Source organism: Nerophis ophidion, linkage group LG06 (assembly GCF_033978795.1).
Source record: "Nerophis ophidion isolate RoL-2023_Sa linkage group LG06, RoL_Noph_v1.0, whole genome shotgun sequence".
NCBI lineage: Eukaryota > Metazoa > Chordata > Actinopteri > Syngnathiformes > Syngnathidae > Nerophis > Nerophis ophidion.
The window spans coordinates 22,510,552-22,538,487 of record NC_084616.1 but is presented as its reverse complement, the minus strand read 5'-3'; the positions used below and the strand labels follow the sequence as shown (position 1 = coordinate 22,538,487).

The 27,936-nt window shown below is 41.4% G+C and overlaps 1 protein-coding gene across 8 annotated transcripts; it reads right to left on the bottom strand.

Moving 5' to 3' along the window:
• Positions 1 to 91: 91 nt before the first annotated feature.
• Positions 92 to 25,296, bottom strand: si:dkey-93l1.9 (uncharacterized protein LOC562339 homolog). Of its 8 annotated transcripts, XM_061903103.1 has the most exons (5): positions 21,523 to 21,688; positions 10,707 to 10,941; positions 7,304 to 7,442; positions 4,527 to 4,582; positions 92 to 4,424 (listed from the first exon to the last, which is right to left on the bottom strand). In XM_061903103.1, exons 1-5 carry the CDS (start codon positions 21,583 to 21,585, stop codon positions 4,402 to 4,404), a joined length of 516 nt encoding a protein of 171 aa, XP_061759087.1. In that variant the 5' UTR covers positions 21,586 to 21,688; the 3' UTR covers positions 92 to 4,401. The 8 variants fall into 7 exon arrangements, 3 of the variants coding, with proteins under 3 accessions (XP_061759087.1, XP_061759084.1, XP_061759086.1); XM_061903100.1 differs by lacking the exon at positions 4,527 to 4,582 and having other exon boundaries at positions 21,523 to 21,682; XM_061903102.1 differs by lacking the exon at positions 4,527 to 4,582 and having other exon boundaries at positions 7,304 to 7,439; positions 21,523 to 21,682.
• Positions 25,297 to 27,936: the final 2,640 nt, after the last annotated feature.

Genomic DNA, 27,936 nt, shown 5'->3' with positions numbered 1-27,936 from the left:
TCAATATCCTCAAACACGAATCTTTCATCCTCGCTCAAATTAATGGGGAAATTGGCGTTTTCTCGGTCCGAATAGCTGTTTTTGTCGGAGGTTCCCATTAAAATCAATGTGAATATGTGAGGAGCCCTCACACTTGTGACATCATCGTCTGTGACTTCCGGTAGAGGCAGGGCTTTTCTCCAGTTGCAAACTTAATCGTCGATGTTCTCTACTAAATCCTTTCAGCAAAAAATATGGCAATATCGCGAAATGATCAAGTATGACACATAGAATGGACCTGCTATCCCCGTTTGAATAAGAAAATCTCATTTCAGTAGGCCTTTAAAATTGTTTTCAGCCCAGTAATTATAGTCCGTAAATTATGTGTTGTTAAATGTCAGTGTTTTCTAAAGCTCGGCAGAGTAACCGTGTAATACTCTTTCATATCAGTGGTTGGCAGCCGGTGCTAATTGCTTTGTAGATGTCGGAAACAGTGGGAGGCAGTGTGCAGGTAAAAAAGGTGTCTAATGCTTAAACCAAAAATAAACAAAAAGTGAGTGCCCCTTAGAAAAGGCATTGAAGCTTAGGGATGGCTTTGCAGATCGAAACCAAAACTGAACTGGCTACAAAGTAAAGAAAAACTGAATGCTGAACGACAGCAAAGACGTACTGTGGAGTAAAGACGGCTTTCACAAAGTACATCTGAACAAGGGCGTAGAATTGGGTAGGGACGCTAGGGACACGTCCCTACCAATATCCAGCCGCAACTGTGTAGTGTAGTCACTATCAATACAAGCGCTGCCCGTAATGTTTAGTCAATGATTATGGCACAGAAAGGGTTAAATGTCGGTCTCTGCTAGAAGTCCCGCCTCTAACCCAAATATCGCTCCCTGATTGGTTGCCGGTTTCATGGTAACTTACGTGTGATTGGCTGTCCCCGCTGTCACTCCTTCTGCTTGTAAAAGCTAGCCTACATGCTAGTTGCTAGCGACCAGTGCAAGTTGTCATAATGTTCGGCATTTGTTGTTCCTGGCACACGGTAGCTAGATGGATTTTAATATCAGTGCTGTGATTGACATTGTGTTTGTGTCTGTTTGCGTGCGTGTGTGCTGTAGGTTTTGAAGGATGTAAATGAAAAGAAAACTGAATATAAGAGACTTCTTTAGGAGTCAAACTAAGTTACTTCAAGGGTGTATAGAGGCTCAACAATATTGAATAATTCAATAATATATCACTCCAGTCACACCCCTTAGAGTGCAATAATGAGCATATACCATGGACTGGAGTTATATATTGCTTTTATAAAACGGTTACAAATAAAGGCATTATGAAATAGGAATACTCAATCAATTTAATGTAGTTTTATTCAACCAGAAATACATATTATCCAATAAAATAGCCTCACTGTGGAAAAAATAGTCCCACCTATCCAGACGTTAGCTCCAAATTAGCACTGCATTTCGTCTTTTCCTCCGCTTTTTTTCAGGTGAAAGTCAATGCTCAGTCCCCTGTACCATTGTTAACCCTCCCCGGAGGTGAAAGTTAACCTTAAACATGTGAATTCAACTACTTTAGTCTCCGTCTTTTAACATCGTAAAAACATCAGCTGTCTTTTACTACGGACTGCAACATTCCGTTGTCATGGATACATGACAACAACTTCCATTCATACCAGTCATGCGTGCCTGAGGCAGAGTGATAGCCTGCGCTGTGATAAGGCTTTAGAATATTTAAACCACCGTTAACAGCCAATCAGATCACCGGTTTTAACCTCTCCGTTTTATTTTTTAAATTACTTTTTTAATTTCATGTATTTGTGTAAAAGTGAGCAACAGTTTGAAAATACCATAGAACAAAACTTTGTGGTGGAAATACGATAAAACCTCACTAGATGATCGTGTGATTTTACAATGATAAAATATAATTAATTAATATTAAGTAATATTCATATTTAATAAAAGCCTTTTTGCTCAGGCAGTAACTGTACCATCAAGCTCTATGGTCGTTGTCCCTAATGTATCTGTCATGCATCAACATATTTTTTTGTAAGGTGACAGACAGCAGAGAGGCTGGAGGAGATGGAGGAGGAGAGGCCAGAGAAGTTAGAGGAAGAGAGGCAGGAGGAAGTAGAGAAGGAGAGGCTGGAGATTATTACAGTTCATTTATGTTTATTTACAATGTTGTATTGCATGAATGTATTTCTGATGTTGTTGATGGACAGTAGGCTATGATAATTGACGGTATGATGCACAGTTGCACTACAGCCCTACACTACAGAGTAAAGATGAGAACTCTTCCAAGTTGTCTCCTTTGCTTTCATTTTAGTTGCTTTACCCTAACATCTGCATGACGTGAAATTATGATTGCTAATGTAAAAAAAAAAAAAGGAAACTTTCAGAGTGCTGCCTTGGAGCACTTTTGTGTCCCCACCAATCTCAAAATCAAGCCTACTCCCTTGCATCTGAACATGACATGACAATCAACTGTCCCCACAAAGAAAGATAAAAACAACTGAAATATTGTTGAATTGCTAAAACAAAGTAGATGCAGGAAATATCGCTCAAAGGAAGACATGAAACTGCTACAGGAAAATAACAAAAAAAAGAGAAAACGCCACCAAAATAGGAGCGCAAGACCAGAGTTAATACACTACATACAGGAATACAGCAAAAAACTCCAAATAAGTCAGGGCGTGATGTGACAGGTGGTGACAGTACACCTACTTTGAGACAAGAGCTATAGTGATGCATGCTTGGTTATGCTTTAAAGTCATATCCAACAATTGCACCGACTTTTTACTGTCAACTGAGTTTCATTTTTTGATGATTTATGCTGGTGGTGTGCCTCCGCATTTTTTCAACGCAAAAAATGTGCCTTCACTCAAAAAAGGTTGAAAAACGCTGAAATACACCATCAGCAGCTTCTTCATGTTGTGACAGTTCTTATTCTGAAAAACTGGTGAGTTGAGTTATTACTGTAGATCAGGGGTCACCAACGCGGTGCCCGCGGGCACAAGGTAGCCCGTAAGGACCAGATGAGTCGCCCACTGGCCTGTTCTAAAAATAGCTCAACTAGCAGCACTTACCAGTGAGCTGCTTCTATTTTTAAAATGTTATTTATTTACTAGCAAGCTGGTCTCCAAAATCCAAGAAAGTATTTTAAAGACGTGATCTTCACTTGTTTAAATGAATTATTTTTTTATTTTTTAGTTTGCTTCTTATAACTTTCATGAAGACAATTTTAGAGAAAAAATACAACCTTAAAAATGATTTTAGGATTTTTAAACACATATACCTTTTTTACCTTTTAAATTCCTTCCTCTTCTTTCCTGACAATTAAAATCAATGTTCAAGTATTTTTTTTTTATTGTAAAGAATAATAAATACATTTTAATTTAATTCTTCATTTTCGATGAATAATATTTGTGAAATATTTCTTCAAACTTATTATGATTAAAATTCCAAAAAAATATTCTGGCAAATCTAGAAAATCTCTAAAATCAAATTCAAATCTTATTTCAAAGTCTTTTGAAATTCTTTTAAAATTTTTGTTCTGAAAAATCTAGAAGAAATAATGATTTGTCTTTGTTAGAAATATAGCTTGGTCCAATTTGTTATATATTCTAACATAGTGCAGATGGGATTTTAACCTATTTAAAACATGTCATCAAAATTCTAAAAGTAATCTTAATCAGGAAAAATTACGATTATGATGTTCCATAAATTCTTCTTTTCATTTTTTTCGGTTGAATTTTGAATTTTAAAGAGTTGAAATTTAAGATAAACTATGTTTCAAAATTTTATTTTCATTTTTTTCCTGTTTTCTCCTCTTTTAAACTGTTCAATTAAATGTTTTTTTAATAATTTATTCTCTACAAAAAACCTTCCGTAAAGGGAAAAAAAAGAACGACTGAATGAAAGACAGAAATAACCATTTTTTTTATATATATAGATTTATTTATTAAAGGTAAATTGAGCAAATTGGCTATTTCTGGCAATTTATTTAAGTGTGTATCAAACTGGTAGCCCTTCGCATTAATCGGTACCCAAGAAGTAGCTCTTGGTTTCAAAAAGGTTGGTGAACCCTGCTGTAGATCAACAAATGAATGCTTTGATTAATTGACAAAAACACCAACTTTTTTTGAAAAGTTGTCTCGGAAGAGTAGAACATTTTAATAGTTGCATGTGTGGATCAACCATATTTTCACATAATATGAACATGTGTTCAAAATGGTGACTTGCAACAAACATTGAAGATGAGCATAGAAAGACGACATTCTGAATAACGAGCATAAAAAGTACTTTTTAAATAGCTTAGCATGTGCAAAAGAAAACAATGTCATAAAAACACTTTAAGATAATGTTCAAAAGACCGTCGTGTTGAGTTGAAAAGGCGGAGGATTTATGTGAGGTATGGCTTCCATCATGATTGGCTGTTGTGCTGACCTGGAAGGTAAGAAGAAAGTCCACTTAGTGCTTCTCTTTGTATTTACCTTTTTCTTTGTCGCTGGTCTTGTGACACGCGACACTGTAGTGGGCAATATCAACCTGGCCATGTTGCCACCTTCGCAGGCAGGACCGCCAAGTAAGTCGAAGAACGCAAACTGGAGTACAAAAAGGTAAAAGGAAGATAAAAGAAGTCAGGAAGTTGGTAAAAAGAAACTAAAAAAGGTCAAGGACAGTTGAAACAAGGGTTAAAAAAAGAGGTAAACACAGGTAAAAAGAATGTAGAAAGAATGTTGTTGCATAAGAAAGGCAAACAAGGGTAAAAAGAAGGTAGAATAAAGTAAAATGAGAGTAAATATTAAGTAAAAAAAGAGGTGAAAGGTAAAATTAAGTATTAAAAAAGTAAACAAGAGTTTAAAGAAAATAACAGAAGGTAAAAGGGTAAACCAAAGTAAAACGGAGTCAAACAAGGGTAAGAAGAAGGTCTAAAAGTAAGCAGAAGGTAAACTAAGGTAAAATGAAGGTTAAAAATGTTTAAAACAGGTAAACAAGGGTAATAAAAGGTGAAGAAAAAAAAGTTCAAAGAAGATAAAAATAATGTTTAAGGTAAAAACAGAGTCAAGGAAGGTGGACACATTTATAAAGATAGTAAAAGGTAAAACAAAGGTCAAAAAAGTTAGAGTTAAACATGGTTAAAAAGGTCAAAGAAGGTAAAAAGAAGTTAAAGGAATAACTAAAGACAATAGAATATAAAAAGAAGGTAAACAATGCGAAAAAGAAGATCAAAGAAAGTTAAAAGGTAAAACTTTGGTATAAAATAATAGAGAAGGTAAACAAGTGTAGAAAGAAAGTTAAACAAGATAAAACAAAAAGAAGGTAAAAGGTAAACCAAAGTGAAAGGAAGTTAAAAAAATGGTAAAAAGGTCTAAGGTAAAACAGAAGGTAAACAAGGGTAAAAGGAAAGTGAAAGAAGCTAAAAGTTCAAATAAGGTAATAAAAAAAAAGTTCAAATAAGGTATAGAAGAGTCCAAGTAAAACGTTGCAAATAATGTCAAAGAGGGAAATGTTGAAAAAAAGTACAAAAAAGGTAAAAAAAAAAGAAGGTAAATGTAGGGTAAACAAGGTCAAAGAAGGTGGAAAAAGTTATAAAGGAGGTAAAGATAAAACAAATGTAAAAAGAAGGTAAATAAGGTTAAAAGGGATTTAAAAAAAAAAGGAAAATAAGGTAAAGATAAAAATAAAATAAAGTTAAAAACTACAAAAATAAAGATAAAAAGAAGGTGAAAAAAGACCCAAAAAAAAGCAACAGAAGGTCAAATAAAGTAAAAAGAAGGTCAAAGAAGGTAAAAAAAAACAAAACAAGGGAAATGAAACCTTCAAAAGAAGGTAAAAAAATTAATTTGCTCAAATTTACTTCTTCCACACTGTTGTGTTGGAAGCGATTGTTACTGTCTGACGGCTTCTGCGTCACAACAGACAAGTTGTGCTGACAGTGAATGGCGCCCACTAGAGATGCGCGGATAGGCAATTATATCATCCGCAACCGCATCACCAAAGTCGTCATCCACCCGAACCAATATTTTATCAGAACCGTACCCGCCCACCAACCGCCCGCTGAAATACATCAGAGGTCAGCCGCCTTTACCACTCACAGAGCTATTTAAGCCTGTTTCACAGAGTAATGAAGACATTTGGAGCCGCTAACGCTCTCGCGACTATCCAATTGTGCTCATACTGATGACAAAAATATGGGCGTGCTGTGAAGCCATTGCCTTTGACACCTTCAACAACATGTACGAACCGATTGTTAGTCCGGCAACATGTTGTGTGTAGCTTCCACAATCACACGTACAATATTGAAAGGTATACTGGGTGATACAGAGTGAAAGAAACAACTTTAACACTTACTAATATGCGCCACGCTGTGAAGCCACACCAAACAAGATTGACAAACACATTTCGGGAGAACATGTGTTTGTCATGTGGCGGGGTTTTCTGCTAGCGGGGTGTATAAAATAGTCAGGGATAGTCACGGATACAAAGGATTCTGGGTATTTTTTGTGTTGCATTTATGTAGTGTTACTGATCTTGTATTGTGTGGCTTCACAGCGTGGCGCATTTTACTAAGAGTGTTAAAATTGTTTATATCACAACCATTAGTGTACTCTGTGTCACCCAGTATGCCTTGCAGTCGTGTGCGTGTTGCCGCGGAAGCCACACACAACATATTGCTGGACTGACAAGCAGATTGTTCATGTTGTAGAAGGCGACAAAACTAATGGCTTCATAGCACGCCCTAATACTTATTATCTGGGTGACTGCCGGCAGTCATTCTAGAGGATAATAGCGGTTCCTATTGCCTTCTTCGCTTTATGACACGGGTCTTAAAATTATGTGGGTGACTGCCGGCAGTCATTCTAGAGGATAATAGCGGTTCCTATTGCCTTCTTCGCTTCATGACACGGGTCTTAAATGGCTTTTTGAATGGTAAAGGATACCGATCCCAGAACCATGTATATCAAATATTTCCGGATGGTTCAACCGCCACCCGCCCGAATATAATTAAAATAAATTTTTTCGTCATGTCAACCGCCCGACCCACGGTTTATCCGCGGACTCCGCGGATGAGACCGCAAACCGCGCATCTCTAGCGCCCACCCTCTCACACCTATCAGGTGCGCCCACACCACACACGGGGCGCTAACCCCACATACGGGAGGTCAACATGTGACCTGAGACCAAGGTCATCTTGAGTCTAGTTTCCAGACAAGATGGGTCCCATCATTCTTGTGTAAAGGAAACATTTGGAACAAAACGTTTGTCTGTCTGCACAAAACATAGCAAGTTTAACTAAAAGGTGTATAAACATTCAAGTGTACCTCAGGGCGTGTCCCTCAAAGCCCAGGGCTGTGATGAAGATGTTAACAAGGACGGTGAAGAAGACAAAGACCGTGGCCAAGTTGTTCATCATGTTCAATTTGGCGTGCTTGCGCACGTCGTTCAAATCGTACTTCACTGCTGGAGCAAACACAAGATAGGGTAAAAAAGAAACATGCTTTAAAATAAGGAGATCAGGTGAATGCGGCATCATTAACAGCCACAACCGCGGTCAAGAACTCTTCGGAAAAAAACTAAACAATTCGGCCTAGCGAGCTAATAAAGAGTCGGCGAATAGCCTGCACAGCAGCTGTGAGACCATCAAACATGACTTTTAACGCCATCACCTGCTACATTTTCCGCCAAGTTTGAATCTAAGCATGTTTTATTCTGTTGCACACGTAGCATTTAGTAGGATATTAGCGTTATGTGTCATACTTGATCATTTCGCGATATTGCCATATTTTTGCTGAAAGGAACATCGACGATAAAGTTTGCAACTTTTGGTCGCTAACAGAAAAGCCCTGCCTTTACTGGAAGTCGCAGACGATGACGTCACCCGTTGATGGCTCCTCACATCCTCACATTATTTTTAATGGGAGCCTCCAACAAAAAGAGCTATTCGGACCGAGAAAACGACAATTTCTCCATTAATTTGAGCGAGGATGAAAGATTTGTGTTTGAGGATATTGATAGCGCTGGACTAGAAAAAAAAAAAATCGAGTTAAAAAAAAAAATGTTTTTAGACGCTTTTACTAGGATAATTCTGGGAAATCCCTTATCTTTCTATTGTGTTGCTAGTGTTTTAGTGAGTTTAATAGTACCTGATAGTCGGAAGGGTGTATCCATGGGTGTGTTGACGACCAGTGTCTGATGGAAGTCGACGGCAGCTGTACGGACGGCACAAACTCCACAGATCTCTGGTAAGTGGCGACTTTTTACCACAATTTTCTCACCGAAAACTGCTGGTTGATATTTGGTCGGGATCCATGTTCTCTTGACCGCTCTGATCCATAGTAAAGTTTCACCTCCGGGAATTTTAAACAAGGAATCACCGTGTGTTTGTGTGGCTAAAGGCTAAAGCTTCTCGACTCCATCTTTCTACTTTGACTTCTCCATTAATAATTGAACAAATTGCAAAAGATTCATCAACACAGATGTCCAAAATACTGTGTAATTATGCCGTTAAAGCAGACGACTTTTAGCTGTGTGTGTGTGCAGCGCTAATATTTCCTAACAGTCCGTGACGTCACGCATACACGTCATCAAGCTGCGACGTTTTCAACAGGACACTTTGCGGGAAATTTAAAATTGCAATTTAGTAAACTAAAAAGGCCGTATTGGCATGTGTTGCAATGTTAATATTTCATCATTGATATATAAACTATCAGACTGCGTGGTCGGTAGTAGTGGGTTTCAGTAGTCCTTTAAATTGGTCATATTAGGATTTATTTCTTCTTGGTGGTCTACATAACATATGGTGGTCAAAATGGTGCATAGATGATGTTCTTTGATACTTTGACTTCGCCTCTTCCCCACCACCTTTGTTGTGTTTTTTTGCGCTTCCATAGCGAGACTACCGACAGACTGAAGTTTGAACTATACGCTACTTTGTACTAGAAATGACGACATATGCATGTACGAGCCAGTCTGCCCCACAACAAGAGGGTTGAGAAAAAGAAGGAGCTTATTGACTAGTGTAGAATTACAATGGCGGACACGTGCAAAGCACTCTGGGTAAGTCTCTACCTTATATGGATAAAACGCATACTTGCCAACCTTCCCAATTTTCCCGGGAAACTCACGAATTTCAGTGCCCCTCCTGAAAATCTCCCAGGGCAACCATTCTTCCAAATTTCTCCCGATTTCCACCCAGACGACAATATTGGGGGCGTACCTTAAAAGCACTGCCTTTAGCAGCATTGCTCACCTGAAATCTTCACCCCTTAACATGCGGACCTGAGTGAGGACAACCTGTTGTCACACCCGCTTCTTCGACATACCAACTTTTCACACACACACACACACACACACACACACACACACACACACACACACACACACACACACACACACACACACACACACACACACACACACACACACACACACACACACACACACACACACACGTGTGAACACAAGGCATACTTGGTCAACAGCCATACATGTCACACTAAGGGTGGCCGTATAAACAACTTTAACACTGTTACAAATATGCGCCACACTGTGAACCTACACCAAACTAGAATGACAAACACATTTTGGGAGAACACCCGCACCGTAACACAACATAAACACAACAGAACAAATACCCAGAACCCCTTGCAGCACTAACTATTTTCTGCTTAAGTAACGAGTAACTATAATGAATTACTTTTGAAAAGTAATTTTCAGAACACTGGCAGTAACGTGGTGTTGAGTCGAAACCAGGGGTGTCAAACTTTTTTGTCAAACTGTTTTCATTGAGGGCCACATCGCAGTACTGAATGCCTTCAGAGGGCCGCATTTAAAACAATTAATCAAAAATAATAAAAACATTTGACAGCATTGATATAAATATGTACCAGTAATCACCTCATATTACATTATTGCCTATGCACTTATTAGAATTGTTCATGTACAAATGCATGGATACATCATACGTAAATGGGGCAAGCAAGTAGTACGTGTATTTTTATCTTTACTAACATATTTTTTGTAATACTGTATGAATATTATGTGTAAGTTATCACTCAACTCGTATGCTTAAAGGTTGTTGCTGTAGTTATTATCAATTGTGCTGAAGTTGTACTTTTCTATCTGTGCAAAGGGACAACTTGCAAAGCCATTTTTTTTCCTTCTAAAATTTAGTGGGCGTGGACAGAAAATACGGTAAATATCTCCTTCGGTTAAGCGGAAGATAATGAATGGATGGAGATGGGCATATTTCAAATGACAGAAGATATGATGGATCTATGGATGATGCATCGAAAAAGTAAAAAACTGCAGCACAAGCTGCTATAAACAAGCAGCCATTGAGTTATTTAAATTTAAAACAAGGGTAAACATCAAGTGTGCCTTGGTCCAAGGTCGAACTGCTTGAACTGGTTTAAATTAAAATGCCACAGTAGGGAAGGGATCTTGTGTGAGAGTAAGAGGGGGGCGGAGGGTTAATCATTTTGCAATGCAGTCTGCTGAAAATGATGGAAAGCGCCACTCTACATATCAACTGGCGCTGTGGTCGCAAAACACATTTTAAGGTGTTCAACACTCTGCTGCCATCTGGTGGCTAGAATGGATTTCGTCACGTTTAATGTGTCAGGTAAACCCGCTTCGAATGGGGCCGTGTGGGTCCCCCTTGCTACTGTGTTCATTGCCGATATGAGCACGCGGAAACACGCAAAAAGATGACTGTTTCCTTGCCAATGAAGACGAGCAGCAGGCCCACGATGACTTGCAGCGAGATGGACACGGCCAGGAGGACGATGAGGGGGATGTAGAAGCGGTACTGGGGCCCCACGTAGAGGACGGTCTTCAGCTGCGACGAGTTGGCCATCAGCAGGGCCACGTCCAGCATGCTCTGTGCCGCACTCTTCTTGGTGGAGTAGTGGTTGAGGTTCATGGGCCGGTACTGTTTGCCCGAGAGTGACGTCCCCGCCTATGGAGGATACCGCGGAGGTGAAAAAATATATACACACTTTATTTTCTTTTTTTTTTGTCGTGCTCAGAAGTTTACATACCCTGGGAGAATGTATGATCTCTTGGCCATTCTTCAGAGAATATGATTGATACAACAACAACCTTCTTTCCACTCATGCTTAATGGTTGTGTGAAGCTACTTATTGGCAAACAACTGTGTTTAATCTTTTTAAATCAAAATGACAAAAGAAAGTACCCAAATGACCCTGATCAAAAGTTGACATACCTCAGTGACTTTGATCTGATAACATGCACAAAACTTGACACAATCAGGTTTGAATGGCTAATCAAGGTTCCAATTCTCACCTGTGACCTGTTTGTTTGTAATTAATATGTGTGTATTAGAGATGCGCGAATAGGCAATTATATCATCCGCATCCACGTCACCTTAATCGTCATCCACCCGCCGTTCACTCGAACCATCATTTTGTCAGGACCGAACCCGCCCGCTAACCGCCCGCTGAATTACATCAGAGGTTGGCCGTCTTTACCACTCACAGAGCTATTTAAACCTGTTTCATAGAGTAATTAAGTCAATTGGAGCCGCTAACGTTCTCACGCCTTTTCAATAGCGTTCATCCTGAAGACAAGAATATGGGCGTGCTGTGAAGCCATGGCCTTTGACAACTTCAACAACATTTACGAACCGATTGTTGGTCCAGCAACATGTTGTGTGCAGCTTCCGTAATCGCATGTATGAGATTGAAAGGCATACTGGGTGTTACAGAGTACACTGATGGTTGTGATATAAACAACTTTAACACTTACTAATATGCGCCACGCTATGAAGCCACACAATACAGGATTGACAAACACATTGCGGGAGAACATCCTCACAGTAACACAACATAAACACAACACAACTAATACCCATAATCCTTTGTATTCATGATACCTCCTGAATATATTTTACACCCCACCCACCTTACCGACGCAAGATTGAAAGGCATACTGGGTGATTCAGAGTACACTGATGGTTGTGATATAAACAACTTTAACACTTACTAATATGTGCCACGCTATGAAGCCACACAATACAGGATTGACAAACACATTTCGGGAGAACATCCTCACAGTAACACAACATAAACGCAACACAACTAATACCCATAATCCTTTGTATTCATGATACTTCCTGAATATATTTGACACCCCGCCCACCTTACCGACGCACAGGGGTGGGGGTGGCGGGGTTTGGGGAGTATAAAATAGTCAGGAAGTTTCATGAATACAAAGGATTATGGGTATTTGTTGCGTTGCGTTAATGTCGTGTTACTGTGAGGATGTTCTCCCGAAATGTGTTTGTCGTTCTTAATCGGTGTGGCTTCAAAGCGTGGCGCATATTACTAAGAGTGTTCAAATTGTTTATATCACAACCATTAGTGTACTCTGTGTCACCCAGTATGCCTTGCAGTCGTGTGCGTGTTGCCACGGAAGCCACACACAACATGATGCTGGACTGACAAGCAGATCGTACATGTTGCAGAAAGCGACAAAGCCAATGGCTTCATAGCATGGACTAATACTTATTATCTGGGTGACTGCTGGTAGTCATTCAAGAGAATAATAGCGTCTCCTATTAACTTCTTCGCTTTATGACACTGGTCTTAAATGGCACGGGTCTTAAATGGCACTTTGAATGGCAAAGAATACTGATCCCAGAACCATGTATATCAAGTATCTCCGGATGGTTCAACCGCCACCCGCCCGAATCTAATTCAAATCTATTTTATTCGTCATGTCAACCGCCCGACCCGCAGTTTACCTGCGAACTCCGCGGATGAGACCGCAAACCGCGCATCTCTAGTGTGTATTAAAGGCCAGTGAGTTTCCGGGCTTCGGACAGACCATTGCATCTTTCATCCAGTGTTGCACACATGTTTCTGGATTCTGAGTCATGGGGAAGGCAAATTAATTGTCAAAAGATCTGCGAGAAAAGGTCATTGAACTGCATAAAACAGGAAAGGGGTATAAAAAGATATCCAAGAAATTGAGAATGCCAATCAGCAGTGTTCAAACGCTGATTAAGAAGTGGAAAATGAGGGATTTAGGTAGACCAGCAAAGATTTCAGCCACAACTGCCAGTAAAATTGTTCAGGATGCAAAGAAAAATCCACAAATAATTTCAGCTGAAATACAGGACTCTCTGAAAAATTGTGGTTTGGCTGTTTCAAGTTGCACAATAAGGAGGCACTTGAAGAAAAATGGGCTGCATGGTCCAGTGGCCAAAAAGTTAAATTTTGGTCTCATCACTCCAAATTACTTTGTTCCAAAAGTTTTGAAGCTTGTCTCTGTGCTGTTTGGCGTAATGTAAGCGGGATACTTTGTGACATTTGCGCAGAAATGGCTTTCTTCTGGGGACTTGGCCAAGAAATCATAAATTCTCCAAGGGTGTATGATCCGCGGTTTGCGGTCTCATCCGCGGAGTCCGTGGATAAACCACAGGTCCGGCGGGTGATATGACGAATAAACAGATTTTAAATAGATTCGGGCTGGTGGCGGTTGAACCATTCGGGAATATCTAATATACATAGTTAAGGGATCGGCAAACTTTATCACTCAAAGAGTCATTTTGACCTGTGTCTCAAAGTAGAGAAGACAATAGGAGCCGCAAAACATTCTTGCGAATATCTGCTGGTGGTCACCCAGTTAACGAGAATAAGGACGTGCTATAAAGCCAACGCCTTTGACGCCTTCTACAAGATGTACAAACTGCTTGCCAGTCCAGCAACATGTTGTATGTGGCTTCCGCAGACACACGCACACGACTGCAAGGCATACTGGATGACACACAGTACACTGAAGGTTGTGATATAAACAATTTTAACACTCTTACTAATATGCGCCACACTGTGAAGCCACACCAAACAAGAATGACAAACATATTTCTGGAGAACATCCTCACAGTAACACAACATAAACGCAACATAACAATTACCCAGAATCCTTTGCATCCATGACCCCTGTACGTCGGTAAGGTGGGTGGGGTTGGGGGCACGGGGATGTAAAATATTGTCAGGATGAGACATGGATGCAAAGGATTCTGGGTATTTGTTGTGTTGCATTTATTCTGTGTTACTGTGAGGATGTTTTCCCGAAACGTGTTTGTCACTCTTGTTTGGTGTGGCTTCACAGTGTGGTGCATATTAGTAAGAGTGTTAAAATTGTTTATATCACAACCATCAGTGTACTCTGTGTCACCCAGTATGCCTTGCAGTCGTGTACGTGTATTTGCGGAAGCTGCATAAAACATGTTACTGGACTGGCAAGCAGTTTGTACGTGTTGTAGAAGGCTTCAAAGGCGTTGGCTTCATAGCACGCCCTTACTCTCGTTAACTGGATGATAACCAGTAAATATTCGCGAGAGTGGTTGCGGCTCCCATTGTTATCTTTACTCTGTGAAACGGGTCAAAATAGTTCTGAGTGGTAAAGGTTGCCGACCCCTGATATATACAAAGCGGGCGGGTGGCGGGCGGTTACGGTATTGATAAAATGTAGGTTCGGGTGGTTGGCGGTTTGATGACGACTTTAGTGATGCGGTTGCGGATGATATAATTGCCTATCCGCGCATCTCTAGTATGTAAACTTATGAGCACAACTCTCCACTAGTTGGCGTAGTGAATGTGAACCCCTTTAGATCCGACCAAAACATCCGCTCTTACTTGCTAGCATTAGCTCCTACCTAGCTAAGGACATAACTTAGTTTTTCCGAATGTGGTTGTGAAGACAGTGAGTGCCGAGAAGAAGAAGTGGATGATATTCATGGAGTTAAAGAAATAAATCATCAAAAACATGACCAAGCATTGATGCTCGCTAACTTGGGGAAGCAGTTGGAGCGCAGTACTGCATCGGGGATGTTACTAGATCTTTAAACGAAGGACATTTATCCATGGAAATACGGAGAAGCAGCTGGGCGGAAATACCATAGGACAGGCCTGGGCATTTATTTTGACCCGTGGGCCACATTTAGAGAAAGAAATGTGTCTGGGGGCCGGTATATCTATCTATCTATGTATTTATACTGTATATATATATATATATATATATATATATATATATATATATATATATATATATATATATATATATATATATTAGAGATGCGGGGTTAACATGACGAAAAAATAGATTTTAATTAGATCCGGGCAGGTGGCGGTTGAACCATCCGGAAATATTTGATATGCATTGTTCTGTGATCGGTATTCTTTGCCATTCCAAGTGCCATTTATGACCCGTGTCATAAGGCGAAAAAGACGATGAGAGACGCTATTATTCTCCTGAATGACTGCCGTTAGTCACCCAGATAATAAGTATTAGGGCGTGCTGTGAAGCCATTAGCTTTGTCGCCTACTACAACATGTAAGATCTGCTGGTCAGTCCAGCATCATGTTGTGTGTGGCTTCCGTAGCAACACGCACACGACTGCAAGGCATACTGGGTGACACAGAGTACACTAATGGTTGTGATATAAACAATTTTAACACTCTTAGTAATATGCGCCACGCTGTGAAGCCACACAAATTAAGAACGACAAACACATTTCGGGAGAACATCCTCACAGTAACACAACATAAACGCAACACAACAAATACCCATAATCCTTTGTATTCATGACAATTCCTGACTATTTTGTACACCCCACTAGCAGCAAACCCCGCCACCTCCCCCGTGCGTCGGTGAGGTGGGCGGGGATGGGGGCACGGGGGTGTAAAATATATTCAGGGGTGTCACGGATACAAATGATTATGGGTATTTGATGTGTTGCGTTTATGTTGTGTTACTGTGAGGATGTCCTCCCGAAATGTGTTTGTCAATCTTGTTGGGTGTGGCTTCACAGCGTGGCGCATATAAGTAAGTGTTAAAGTTGTTTATATCACAACCATCAGTGTACTCTGTATCACTCAGTATGCCTTTCAATCTTGAACGTGTAATTGCGGAAGCTGCTCACAACTTGTTGCCGGACCAACAATTAGTACGTACACGTTGTTGAAGGTTTCTAAGGCAATAGCTTCACAGCACGCCCTTATTCTTGTAATCAGGATGAGCGCTATTGGATACTCGTGGGAATGTTAGCGGCTCCAATTGTCATCATTAGTCTGTGAAACAGGTTTAAATAGCTCTGTGAGTGGTAAAGGCGGACAACCTCTGATGTATTTCAGCGGGCGGTTGGCGGGCGGGTACGGTCCTGATAAAATGTTGGTTCGGGTGGATGACGACTTTGGTGATGCGGATGATATCCGTGCATCTCTAATATATATATATATATATATATATATATATATATATATATATATATGTATGTAAAAATAAATATATTTATATATATATAAGGACACACACAGAGACACACACACACACACACACACGCACACGCACATGCACACGCACACATATAAGCTGTGAAAATGTGCTGTACAGAATGTGTGTTTGGGTCCTAACACTGATACAAAACCGAACAATAAATTCTGATTGAATGCTAAAAACGTTATGACAGACAGCCTTAAAAAACGGGATGGAATTTTACATTTTCTACTCAATGAGACACCCAGAAAGTACATGACAATAATGTGGGATTTACAATATTAACTATGAACGATAAAACACTGAATATTGACAACATATGAACGTCGCTCCTCTTTTACTTCTCACACCCCCTTCTCGATCTACAATATTTACAATCAAGTGAAATACAACAAAAATGCAAACAAACACGACGAAATATGAACGGAAAGAGTAAAAAAAAAACCCACCTACAATCTGATATAATATCACTTTTATTCCAGAACTTTGTTATAAAAATCTCCTTCCTTGTCTGTCCCTGACACCCACATTTCAGGCTCTGAAAACACTCTGTGGAAACGCTCCCAACCTACACTGCTTGGTCTGAACTGCTGTGATTTACATTACCATAGTAACCAATTTAAGGGGTCGGCAACCTGCAGCCCCGGAGTCGCATGCGGTTTATTGATCATTCGGATGAGGCTCAGCCAGTTTTTTCCGGGAGGTTTCCGATTACCAGTGCCTCTTCCAGAGCAAATTGTCTCCGAATTACACCCGGATAACAATATTAAGAACGTGCCGTGATGGCATTGCCTCAAACGTCCTCCAGAATATGTTGTCGCGTTTTTTACACCTTGCTATCTGCATGCCAGCCAATCTCATGCGATGTGCGGCCTCTATAAATGTACGTAAGTGACTGCAAGGCATACTTGGTCAACAGCCATACAGGTTACACTGAGGGTTGTGATATAAACAACTTTAACACTCTTACTAATATGCGCCACACTGTGAACCCACACCAAACAACAATGACACATTTCGGGAGAACATCCGCACTGTGACACAACATAAACACAACAGAACAAATACCCAGAATCCCATGTATCCCTAACTCTTCCGGGCTACATTATACACCCCCGCCCCCGCTATCCCCCAACCCCACCCTCCCCCCAACCCCGCCCACCTCAATCGACGCACGGAGGGGGGCGGGGAATTCTGTGGTAGCGGGGGTGTATAATGTACCCCGGAACAGTTACGGATACATGGGATTCTGGGTATTTGTTCTGTTGTGTTTATGTTGTGTTAGGGTGCAGATGTTCTCCCGGAATGTGTTTGTCATTCTTGTTTGGTGTGGGTTCACAGTGTGGCGCATATTAGTAAGAGTGTTAAAGTTATTTATACGGGCACCTTCAGTGTGACCTGTATGGCTGTTGAACAAGTATGCCTTGCAGTCACTTACGTGTGTCTGCAGTAGTCACGGGCATCATGTGACTAGTCTGGCAAGCTGATAGTTAAGGCTGTAGAGGGCGCCAAAGGCAGTGCCATTACATTACTCCCTTATTATAGTTGTTAGGGTGAAGATCAGCGGACATCCGAGAGAATAGTTGCTCTGGAATTCGGAAGTCCCCTGAAAAAATTGGGAGGGTTGGCAAGTGTGATGACGTCAAGCAGCATTCAAATTAATCACGCGGGCCGCACTAACATTATATTTTCATATTAAGGTGCGGACCCCTGGTTTATAGATACCACAAAGCAAAACAAAAACTTTGTAAGCAGTGTTATTTCATTTTAAATTTCAAAAGAGTTTTGTGGCTCCCATTGTTTTCTTTATTTTGTTAAACGGGTCAAAATTGCTCTTTGAGTGGTAAAGGTTGGCGACCCCTAAACTAGTTGAATAACCATCCATCCATCCATTTTCTATTGTATCTAATTAGATGACCATAGCAACTAGTTAGATGACCATTGTATCTAATTAGATGACCATAGCAACTAGTTAGATGACCATTGTATCTAATTAGATGACCATAGCAACTAGTTAGATGACCATAATAACTAATTACATGACCATAGTAGCTAATATATCATGCAAAAGCACAGAATCCAAGCATTGAAATACTTTGTATAGTTCAAGACTTACGGTCTTTAGAAAACATCCCTGCACAACATAATGGCAGCTACACTTTCCATCTTCCATCCATCCATTTTCTACCGCTTATTCCCTTTGGGGTCACAGGGGGCACTGGTGCCTATATCAGCTACAATCGGGCGGAAGGCGATGTACACCCTGGACAAGTCGCCAAAAATGTAAAACTTTCCATCTTAAAGATCTAAAAAAATTATTACGTAATGTCCGGGCGGGCCAGATTGAAAAACTTAACGGTCCGCATGTGGACTAATGAGGTGCCCAAGGAGTCCCACTTAATGGTTGCCAACCTTATGATATCATAAAATAATTTAAAATAAACTAAACCTATATCAACACGCCCATATTTAAACAGACCCAGAAGAATATGACTTCATCCTTTAATCATCTCAAAAAACATTTTTTAATTGACAGTTGGCCCTCGTTTCTCATCTAATTGGTTCCAGGCCTGACCTTGGTAAACAGATATCAGTGAAGTAGGATTATTGTTAATAAATCAAGTATCATACTTGCCAACCTTGAGACCTCCGATTTCCGGAGGTGGGGGGCGGGGGGCGTGGTCGGTGGTGGGGTGAAGGCGTGGTTGGGGGCGTGGTCGGGGCGGGGGGCGTGGTTAAGAGGAGAGGAGTATAATTCACCAACTGGAGTATTTCATATATATTTCATATATATATAAATGTATATATATATATATATATAAATGTATATATATATATATATATATATATATATATATAAATGTATATATATATATATATATATATATATATATATATATATATATATATATATATATATATATATATATATATATATATATATATATATATATATATATATATATATATATATATATATATGTATGTATGAAATACTTGACTTTCAGTGAATTCTGGCTATATATATTTGTTTTATTATATATATAAATAAGAGAAATAGTTGAATTTCCGACGGCACCTATCAAATACACAGTAATTAAAACACAATTGTTCTACTAACTGTACTGTGCTTGCTGGTTACTAAAAAAAATTCCAACAACACTTACCTTCCACTATTTGAGTAACTTTTGTTCTGCCATTTGCGTATTGGCGAGCGATCTCCGAATCCGGGAACATATCCTTCACGGATTTGTTGTAGACATTCGCAAATGAGAACGGGATGTTGCTTCCAGCTATCAGCATAGCCATCTTTGTCTCAGCAAAAGTTACACCATCGGGTCTCCATTTTGCGAGGTTGCCCATAATACTGGGTTGTGAACGATGCTGCGCTGCGGACGCTTTGTTCTTCGCTGACCGTTCATGAAAACCCTGGAGGGTTGGCAAGTGTGTATTCTATTCCATGTACAGTAGATGGCGGTATTGTCCTGTTTAAGAGGGTCCCAACATTGCTGAGTCAGGTTCTCATGGAGCTGGAGGGGGCGTGGCCTCCAGCTCCGCCTGAATTTCGGGAGAAAATTTGTCCCAAGAGGTATTCGGGAGAGGTGCTGAATTTCGGGAGTCTCCCGGAATATCCGGGAGGGTTGGCAAGTATGTTGAGTATTTTCATTGTTGGAAGGAAATCATTTGTCTAAGACCTTCTAGATACATTTTTGACATGATGATTCCTCTAAATATGAAATGACAGCTAAGGGACAAGCGGTAGAAAATGGATGGATGTATGTGGAAGCTATTTCCAAATTTGCCATAAAGTGCATTATACAAATTTGCAAAATGCGCAACCACATTTTGCAAATTGTGCCCATTGATTTGCAAAATGTGCACCACACATTATTCAATATATAGCTGGAAACAATTTGCAAAAAAATTGCGCATTATACAAGTTTGCAAAATGGTGTTAGCATTTTGCAAATTGCTCCCATTGGTATTGTGCTTACAACATCGACAGCTAGATTTTTTTTTGTGGACATGTTTCATAAATATTGATGTTAAAGATTTCTTTTTTGGTGAAGAAATGTTTAGAATTAAGTTCATGAATCCAGATGGATCTCTATTACAATCCCCAAAGAGTAAACTTTAATTTGATGATTACTTCTACTGTATGTGTAGAAATCTTTATTTATAATTGAATCCCTTGTTTATTTTTCAACAAGTTTTTAGTTATTTTCATATCTTTTTTTCCAAATAGTTCAAGAAAGACCACTACAAATGAGTAATATTTTGCACTGTTATACAATTTAATAAATCAGAAACTGATGACATAGTGCTGTATTTTACTTCTTCATCTCTTTTTTTCAACCAAAAATGCTTTGCTCTGATTAGGGGGTACTTGAATCAAAAAAATGTTCACAGGGAGTACATCGCTGAAAAAAGGTTGAGAACCACTTCTATAGGCTACTAGCAGTTAGCAGCTACACGTCAGATAAGCAAACAATCTAGACATAAGTAATAATCATTGAAAAATAAAACAGCACATTTGTCACTATAAACAAGTGTCTAATAATTGTAGTTACATATTAGTTACACATCCAAGGTCTCCAATACAGAATTAAAAGTATTTTCCACCGTAATTTACAAATAAATTCTTTAAAAGTCCTACAATGTGAATTCCTGGATTTTTTTTTTCACATTCTGTCTCTCACAGTTGAAGTGTACCTATGATGACAATTACAGACCTCTGTTCATTATTTTAAGTGGGAGAACTTGCACAATCAGTGGCTGACTAAATACTTGTTTGCCCCACTGTATGATTCAATGTCTTTAGCTTGTGGCCCAGTGGCATATTGATCGATTTGGCCTCTGGGGGCAAATAGTTTGGGCACCCCTGGTCTTGGGATTTTCTTTGGTTTCATCCCCGGACCCCACAGATTGTGATTTGTTTTATTGCCCTAGGCGTGCAGGTGTGGCAAGAAGCAGGCGTGTCAGTGACTTACAAGGCCAGAGACCAACTCTTCAAGACACAACATGTTTCACCGCCAAAAGAAAGTCCTCAACTCAAGTCTCCTCACACAGAAAGTATGGTGTCGGGTAAAAGTTGTGTGGACTTTTGTGTAACGCACACACACCTCAGGTAGGTGAGAGATGACGCCTACACAACAACTGCCTCAGGTAACAGAGCCGCCATTCAACGTCCTTGAGAAACCACAAGTCCTACCTAGTCCTATAGTATCTGTGCGCTTACCTCAACGTCCGAGGGTTTATTCAGAGCCACGGCCTCTTTGTGCCGTGCGTTCCCTCGGTCCATGTTGTGGTCTTCTAGGCTAAGTCTGAAGAGAGTCGTTGCCAGGAGCACACTTGAGAGACAGGATGAACGAGTCAGGAAGCTCCTCCAGTTTCACCGGAGAGACGAAATAGGCTCCTCCCACTGCCTGGCTTGGGGATAATAACATATGTACCATATATTTCAGGGCTTGTGACTCCGCCCCTTTCGGCTGGTCCCAACAAAACAATAGTCACTGCCCGCGGGACATTTGTTATTTTTTTAACGACACATTCTAAAAATACTATTACAGCAACAACAACAAAAAAACATAAAAAGTGGAATAAAAGAGCAAAAAGGTGAAATATAACTAGAAAAAGTTGCAATGTTGACACTGATGCTGCAACGCTGTCATGCAGGCTGTTTTTTTTTTCTCATTACAACTGTAAATGCTAAAAAAATGTATTATTAATCAAAATCCATGTTCATATCAATTGTTGACATATTTAAGGATCCGAGATTATTTCCCCCTTGAAATATTATTTGGGCAAAATATTGCAGGTTGGGTTTGTGTCAGACTTGTCCAGGGTGTACCCCGCCTTCTGCCCGATTGTAGCTGAGATAGGCACCAGCGCCCACCGCCACCCCAAAAGGGAATAAGCGGTAGAAAATGTATGGGTTTGTTTCATTGAAAAAAACGTGGAAAAATATTACAAACGTAAAATCAACAGATAGATCTAAAGTTCATCTCTAGCGACTTAAGAATTGAAAGTAAAAAAAATAAAACAAATAAAAGGAATAATTTATGATTTATTTTCAACACTTTTATGAGTGGGGCCTTTTTGGATCCCCAATATTTCCATCCATCCATCCATCCTCTTCCGCTTATCCGAGGTCGGGTTGCGGGGGCAGCAGCCTAAGCAGGGAAACCCAGACTTCCCTCTCCCCAGCCACTTCATCTAGCTCTTCCCGGGGGATCCCGAGGCGTTCCCAGCCCAGCCGGGAGACATAGTCTTCCCAACGTGTCCTGGGTCTTCCCCGTGGCCTCCTACCGGTTGGACGTGCCCTAAACACTTCCCTCGGGAGGCGTTCGGGTGGCATCCTGGCCAGATGCCCGAACCACCTCATCTGGCTCCTCTCGATGTGGAGGAGCAGCGGCTTTACTTTGAGTTCCTCCCGGATGGCAGAGCTTCTCACCCTATCTCTAAGGGAGAGCCCCGCCACACGGCGGAGGAAACTCATTTCGGCCGCTTGTACCCGTGATCTTATCCTTTCGGTCATGACCCAAAGCTCATGACCATAGGTGAGGATGGGAACGTATATCGACCGGTAAATTGAGAGCTTTGCCTTCCGGCTCAGCTCCTTCTTCACCACAACAGATCGGTACAACGTCCGCATTACTGAAGACGCCGCACCGATCCGCCTGTCGATCTCACGATCCACTCTTCCCCCACTCGTGAACAAGACTCGTAGGTACTTGAACTCCTCCACTTGGGGCAGGGTCTCCTCCCCAACCCGGAGATGGCACTCCACCCTTTTCCGGGAGAGAACCATGGACTCGGATTTGGAGGTGCTGATTCCCATTCCGGCCGCTTTACACTCGGCTGCGAACCGATCCAGTGAGAGCTGAAGATCCCGGCCAGATGAAGCCAACAGGACCACATCGTCTGCAAAAAGCAGAGCCCTTATCCCGCGGCCACCAAACCGGAACCCCTCAATGCCTTGACTGCGCCTAGAAATTCTGTCCATAAAAGTTGTGAACAGAATCGGTGACAAAGGGCAACCTTGGCGGAGTCCAACCTTCACTGGAAACGTGCCCGACTTACTGCCAGCAATGCGGACCAAGCTCTGACACTGATCGTACAGGGATCGGACTGCCATAATAAGACAGTCCGATACCCCATACTCTCTGAGCACTCCCCACAGGACTTCCCGAGGGACACGGTCGAATGCCTTCTCCAAGTCCACAAAGCACATGTAGACTGGTTGGGCAAACTCCCATGCACCCTCGAGAACCCTGCCGAGAGTATAGAGCTGGTCCACAGTTCCACGACCAGGACGAAAACCACACTGTTCCTCCTGAATCCGAGGTTCGACTATCCGGCGTAACCTCCTTCCAGTACACCTGAATAAACCTTACCGGGAAGGCTGAGGAGTGTGATCCCACGATAGTTGGAACATACCCTCCGGTCCCCCTTCTCAAAGAGTGGGACCACCACCCCGGTCTCCCAATCCAGAGGTACCGCCCCCGATGTCCACGCGATGCTGCAGAGTCTTGTCAACCAAGACAGCCCCACAGCTTCCAGAGCCTTAAGGAACTCTGGGCGGATCTCATCCACCCCTGGGGCCTTGCCACCGAGGAGCTTTTTAACTACCTCAGCGACCTCTGCCCCAGAAGTAGGAGAGTCCACCACAGATTCCCCAGGCACTGCTTCCTCATAGGAAGACGTGTTGGTGGGATTGAGGAGGTCTTCGAAGTATTCCTTCCACCTACCCACAACATCCGCAGTTGAGGTCAGCAGAACACCATCCGCACCATACACGGTGTTGACAGTGCACTGCTTTCCCTTCCTGAGGCGGCGGATGGTGGTCCAGAATCGCTTCGAAGCCATCCGGAAGTCATTTTCCATGGCTTCCCCAAACTCTTCCCATGTCCGAGTTTTTGCCTCTGTGACCGCTGAAGCTGCACACCGCTTGGCCTGTCGGTACCTGTCCACTGCCTCTGGAGTCCTATGAGCCAAAAGAACCCAATAGGACTCCTTCTTCAGATGGACGGCATCCCTCACCGCTGGTGTCCACCAGCGGGTTCTAGGATTGCCGCCCCGACAGGCACCAACTACCTTGCGACCACAGCTCCGGTCAGCCGCCTCGACGATAGAGGTGTGGAACATGGTCCACTCGGACTCAATGTCCAGCACCTCCCTCGTGACATGTTCAAAGTTCCTCCGGAGGTGGGAATTGAAACTTTCTCTGACAGGAGACTCTGCCAGACGTTCCCAGCAAACCCTCACAATGCGTTTGGGCCTGCGTTTAGTGACAGATAAAAAAATATTAATAAAACAAAATCGATGTTGTTACGAATTATTGACTTATTCAAAGGCCTGGTTACTTCTCCATTGAAATATTGTTTGGGGAAAATATTGCAGGTTGGGTTTGTGTCATAAAAAAACATGAAAAAATAATACAAAAATAAATTCGACAGATAGATCTGAAGTTCATCTCTAGAGACTTAAGAATTGAAAGTTTAAAGGGGAAAATTCTCGCAATTTCAAAACGGTTGAAAACAATAAAAATCAGTTCCCAGTGGCTTGTTGTATTTTTTGAAGTTTTTTTCAAAATTTTACCGGTCTCTGAATATCCCTAAAAAAAGCTTTAAAGTGCTTGATTTTCGCTATTTGTGATGCGACTATTCATTTCCCTGTGACGTCATACAGTGCTGCCAATGTAAACAAACAATTGCGAATGCCACAGCAAGATATAGCGACATTAGCTCGGATTCAGACTCGGATTTCAGCGGCTTAAGCGATTCAACAGATTACGCATCTATTGAAACGGATGGTTAGAGTATGAAAGTATTGAAGAAGAAACTGAAGCTATTGACCGAATAGCTATTGACGCTATTCATAGCCATAGCATGGCCGAATAGCTGCGTTAGCATCGCCGGTAAAATGTGCGGACCAAACGATCAGGACTTTCGCATCTTGTGACACTGGAGCAACTTAAATCCGTCGATTGGTAAGTGTTTTTTTTGCATTAAATGTGGGTGGAAGGAAACGTAATATAGTTGCAAATGCATCTGCAGGTTATTCATACATCTCTGTGCCTTGTCTGCTTTAGCACCGCCGGTAAATAGCATGTTAGCATCGATTAGCGTAGCATGTTAGCATCGATTAGCTGGCAGTCACGCCGCGACCAAATATGTCTGATTAGCACATAAGTCAACATCAACAAAACTCACCTTTGTGATTTCGTTGACTTTATCGTTGCAAATGCATCTGCAGGTTATCCATACATCTCTGTGCCATGTCTGTCATCGCCGGTAAAATGTGGAGACACTTTGGCACATTCAATGGGGGTCTGGCGGCAGACACTTTCGCATCTTCGGGCCAGTGGTGCAACTTGAATCCCTCCCTGTTAGTGTTGTTACACCCTCCGACAACACACCGACGAGGCATGATGTCTCCAAGGTTCCAAAAAATAGTCGAAAAAACGGAAAATAACAGAGCTGAGACCCAATGTTTACAATGTGTTGAAACTGAAAATAGCGGCTGTATTACCTCGGCGACGTCACATTCTGACGTCATCGCCTCCAGAGCGATAAACAGAAAGGCGTTTAATTCGCCAAAAGTCACCCATTTAGAGTTCAGAAATCGGTTAAAAAAATATGTGGGTTTTTTTCTGCACCATCAAGGTATATATTGACGCTTACATAGGTCTGGTGATAATGTTCCCCTTTAAAAAAAAGGAAACATGTATAATTAATTTAACGCCTAGTGGTTAGAGCAGGGGTCTCAAACTCAATTCACCTGGGGGCCACTGGATGCAGAAACTGGGGGAGGCTGGGCTGCAAGAATAGATTTCTTAAAAAAATCAAACAAGCACTTTTTAATGAATTTACCTTCTTTTTATGGCTTTCCCGGCCTAGCAACATCCTTGCCAACTCTCGCGATATTTCTGGGAAACAACCGAAAATCAGAGCCCCTACCGACAATCTCCCAAGGCAATCATTGTCCCGGTTTACACCCGGACAACGATCTTAAGGGCGTGCCATAATGGAGCTGCCTTAAGCGTCCTCTGGAGTCTGCGGTCTCGTCCGCGTTTACATCATACAAACAGTGTGCCGGCCCATTCATACATTCCACAAAAGTGACTGCAAGACAAACTTGATCAACAGCCATACAGGTCACACTGAGGGTGGCCGTATAAACAACTTTATCACTGTTACAAATATGCGCCACACTGTAAACCCCACACCAAACAAGATTGACAAACACAATTTGGGAGAACATCCGCACCGTAACACAATATAAACACAACAGAACAAATACCCAGAATCCATTGCAGCCCTAACTATTTTGGGCTACAATAGGGGGGGTATATTGTATACAATAGATGTATATTGTCACGCCTGTAAATCTGGTTTTATGTTTGATCATGTTTTGTTTTGTTTTCTGGACTCTTGTTCCGTTTTTTCACTTCCTGGTTTGTTTTTGTTACCATGACAACTCTTTGATTTTCACCTTGCCCTCCTAGTCCCGCACCTGTTCCTAATTATCACAGCCGCTACTTAAGTCATTTTCTTTCTGTCCATCAGTCTGGGAACATTAACTATCATTGTATTCTACGACCTTTGCTGCTCATTGATCCCCTGCCACGCACCTTGCTGTTTATGCCTCTCGTTTTTTGTCACAGTAAGTTTTTGTTTGAAATTATGTTTTTGATAGTATCTTTTGTTTGTTTTGTAGATTGTATTGCCATTGTGCTGTTTTCGTTCTAAGTTTTAGCATTGATTATTATCCGCCATCGAGCGTGCTTTTTGTTTTGCCTTTTTGTATGTTGAGTATAATTAAAACATTATGTACCTGAATTCTCGCCTAGCTCGTCCTGTAATCCCTCTGTGTCGAAGGAGTCAACCAAATCCAAGTCCAGGTCTGACATATATTGTAGCCCGGAAGAGTTAGGGCTGCATTGGATTCTGGGTATTTGTTCTGTTGTGTTTATATTGTGTTACGGTGCGGATGTTCTCCCAAAATGTGTTTGTCATTCTTGTTTGGTGTAGGTTCACAATGTAGGAAAATATTTGTAACAGTGTTAAAGTTGTTTATACGGCCACCCCGTTGTGACCTGTATGGCTGTTGATCAACTACCGGTATGTCTTGCAGTTGCACGCTGCGTCAACACGCCAAATACAACATGTGGCTGGGTTGGCACGCTGTTTGTATAGGTTGTGGAGGACGCTAATGACAGTGCCTCCACGGTGACCCCTAAATATTATTGTCTGGGTGAAATTAGGGAGAATGACTACCCCCGGAAGGGACACTGAAAATTGGGAGTCTCCCGGAAAAATCGAGGGTATATAAGTACGACGCTGTAAAGCGCTTTTCATATAAAACTGGCGGGCCGCACCAACAATAAAATTTCGTATTTTGGTGCGGGCCGCAAAATAACGTCTCGCGGGCCGCGTGTTTGAGACCCCTGGATTAGAGTGTCCGCCCTGAGATCGGTAGGTTGTGACTTCAAACCCCAACCGAGTCATACCAAAGACTATAAAAAAAATGGGACCCATTCCCTCCCTGCTTAGCACTCAGCATCAAGGGTTGGAATTGGGGGTTAAATCACCATAAATGATTCCCGGGCGCGGTGCCGCTGCTGCTCACTGCTCCCCTCACTTCCCAG

What these genes read in the sequence shown, in the direction of transcription:
- si:dkey-93l1.9 (XM_061903100.1), bottom strand. Translation starts at nt 21,585, where the DNA reads ATGGACCGAGGGAACGCACGGCACAAAGAGGCCGTGGCTCTGAATAAA. An exon ending in ATAAACCCTCGGACGTTGAG is followed by an intron (nt 10,942 to 21,522) that starts GTAAGCGCACAG and finishes TATCCTCCATAG; the next exon opens with GCGGGGACGTCACTCTCGGG. An exon ending in CCTGCTGCTCGTCTTCATTG is followed by an intron (nt 7,443 to 10,706) that starts GCAAGGAAACAG and finishes TGTTTGCTCCAG; the next exon opens with CAGTGAAGTACGATTTGAAC.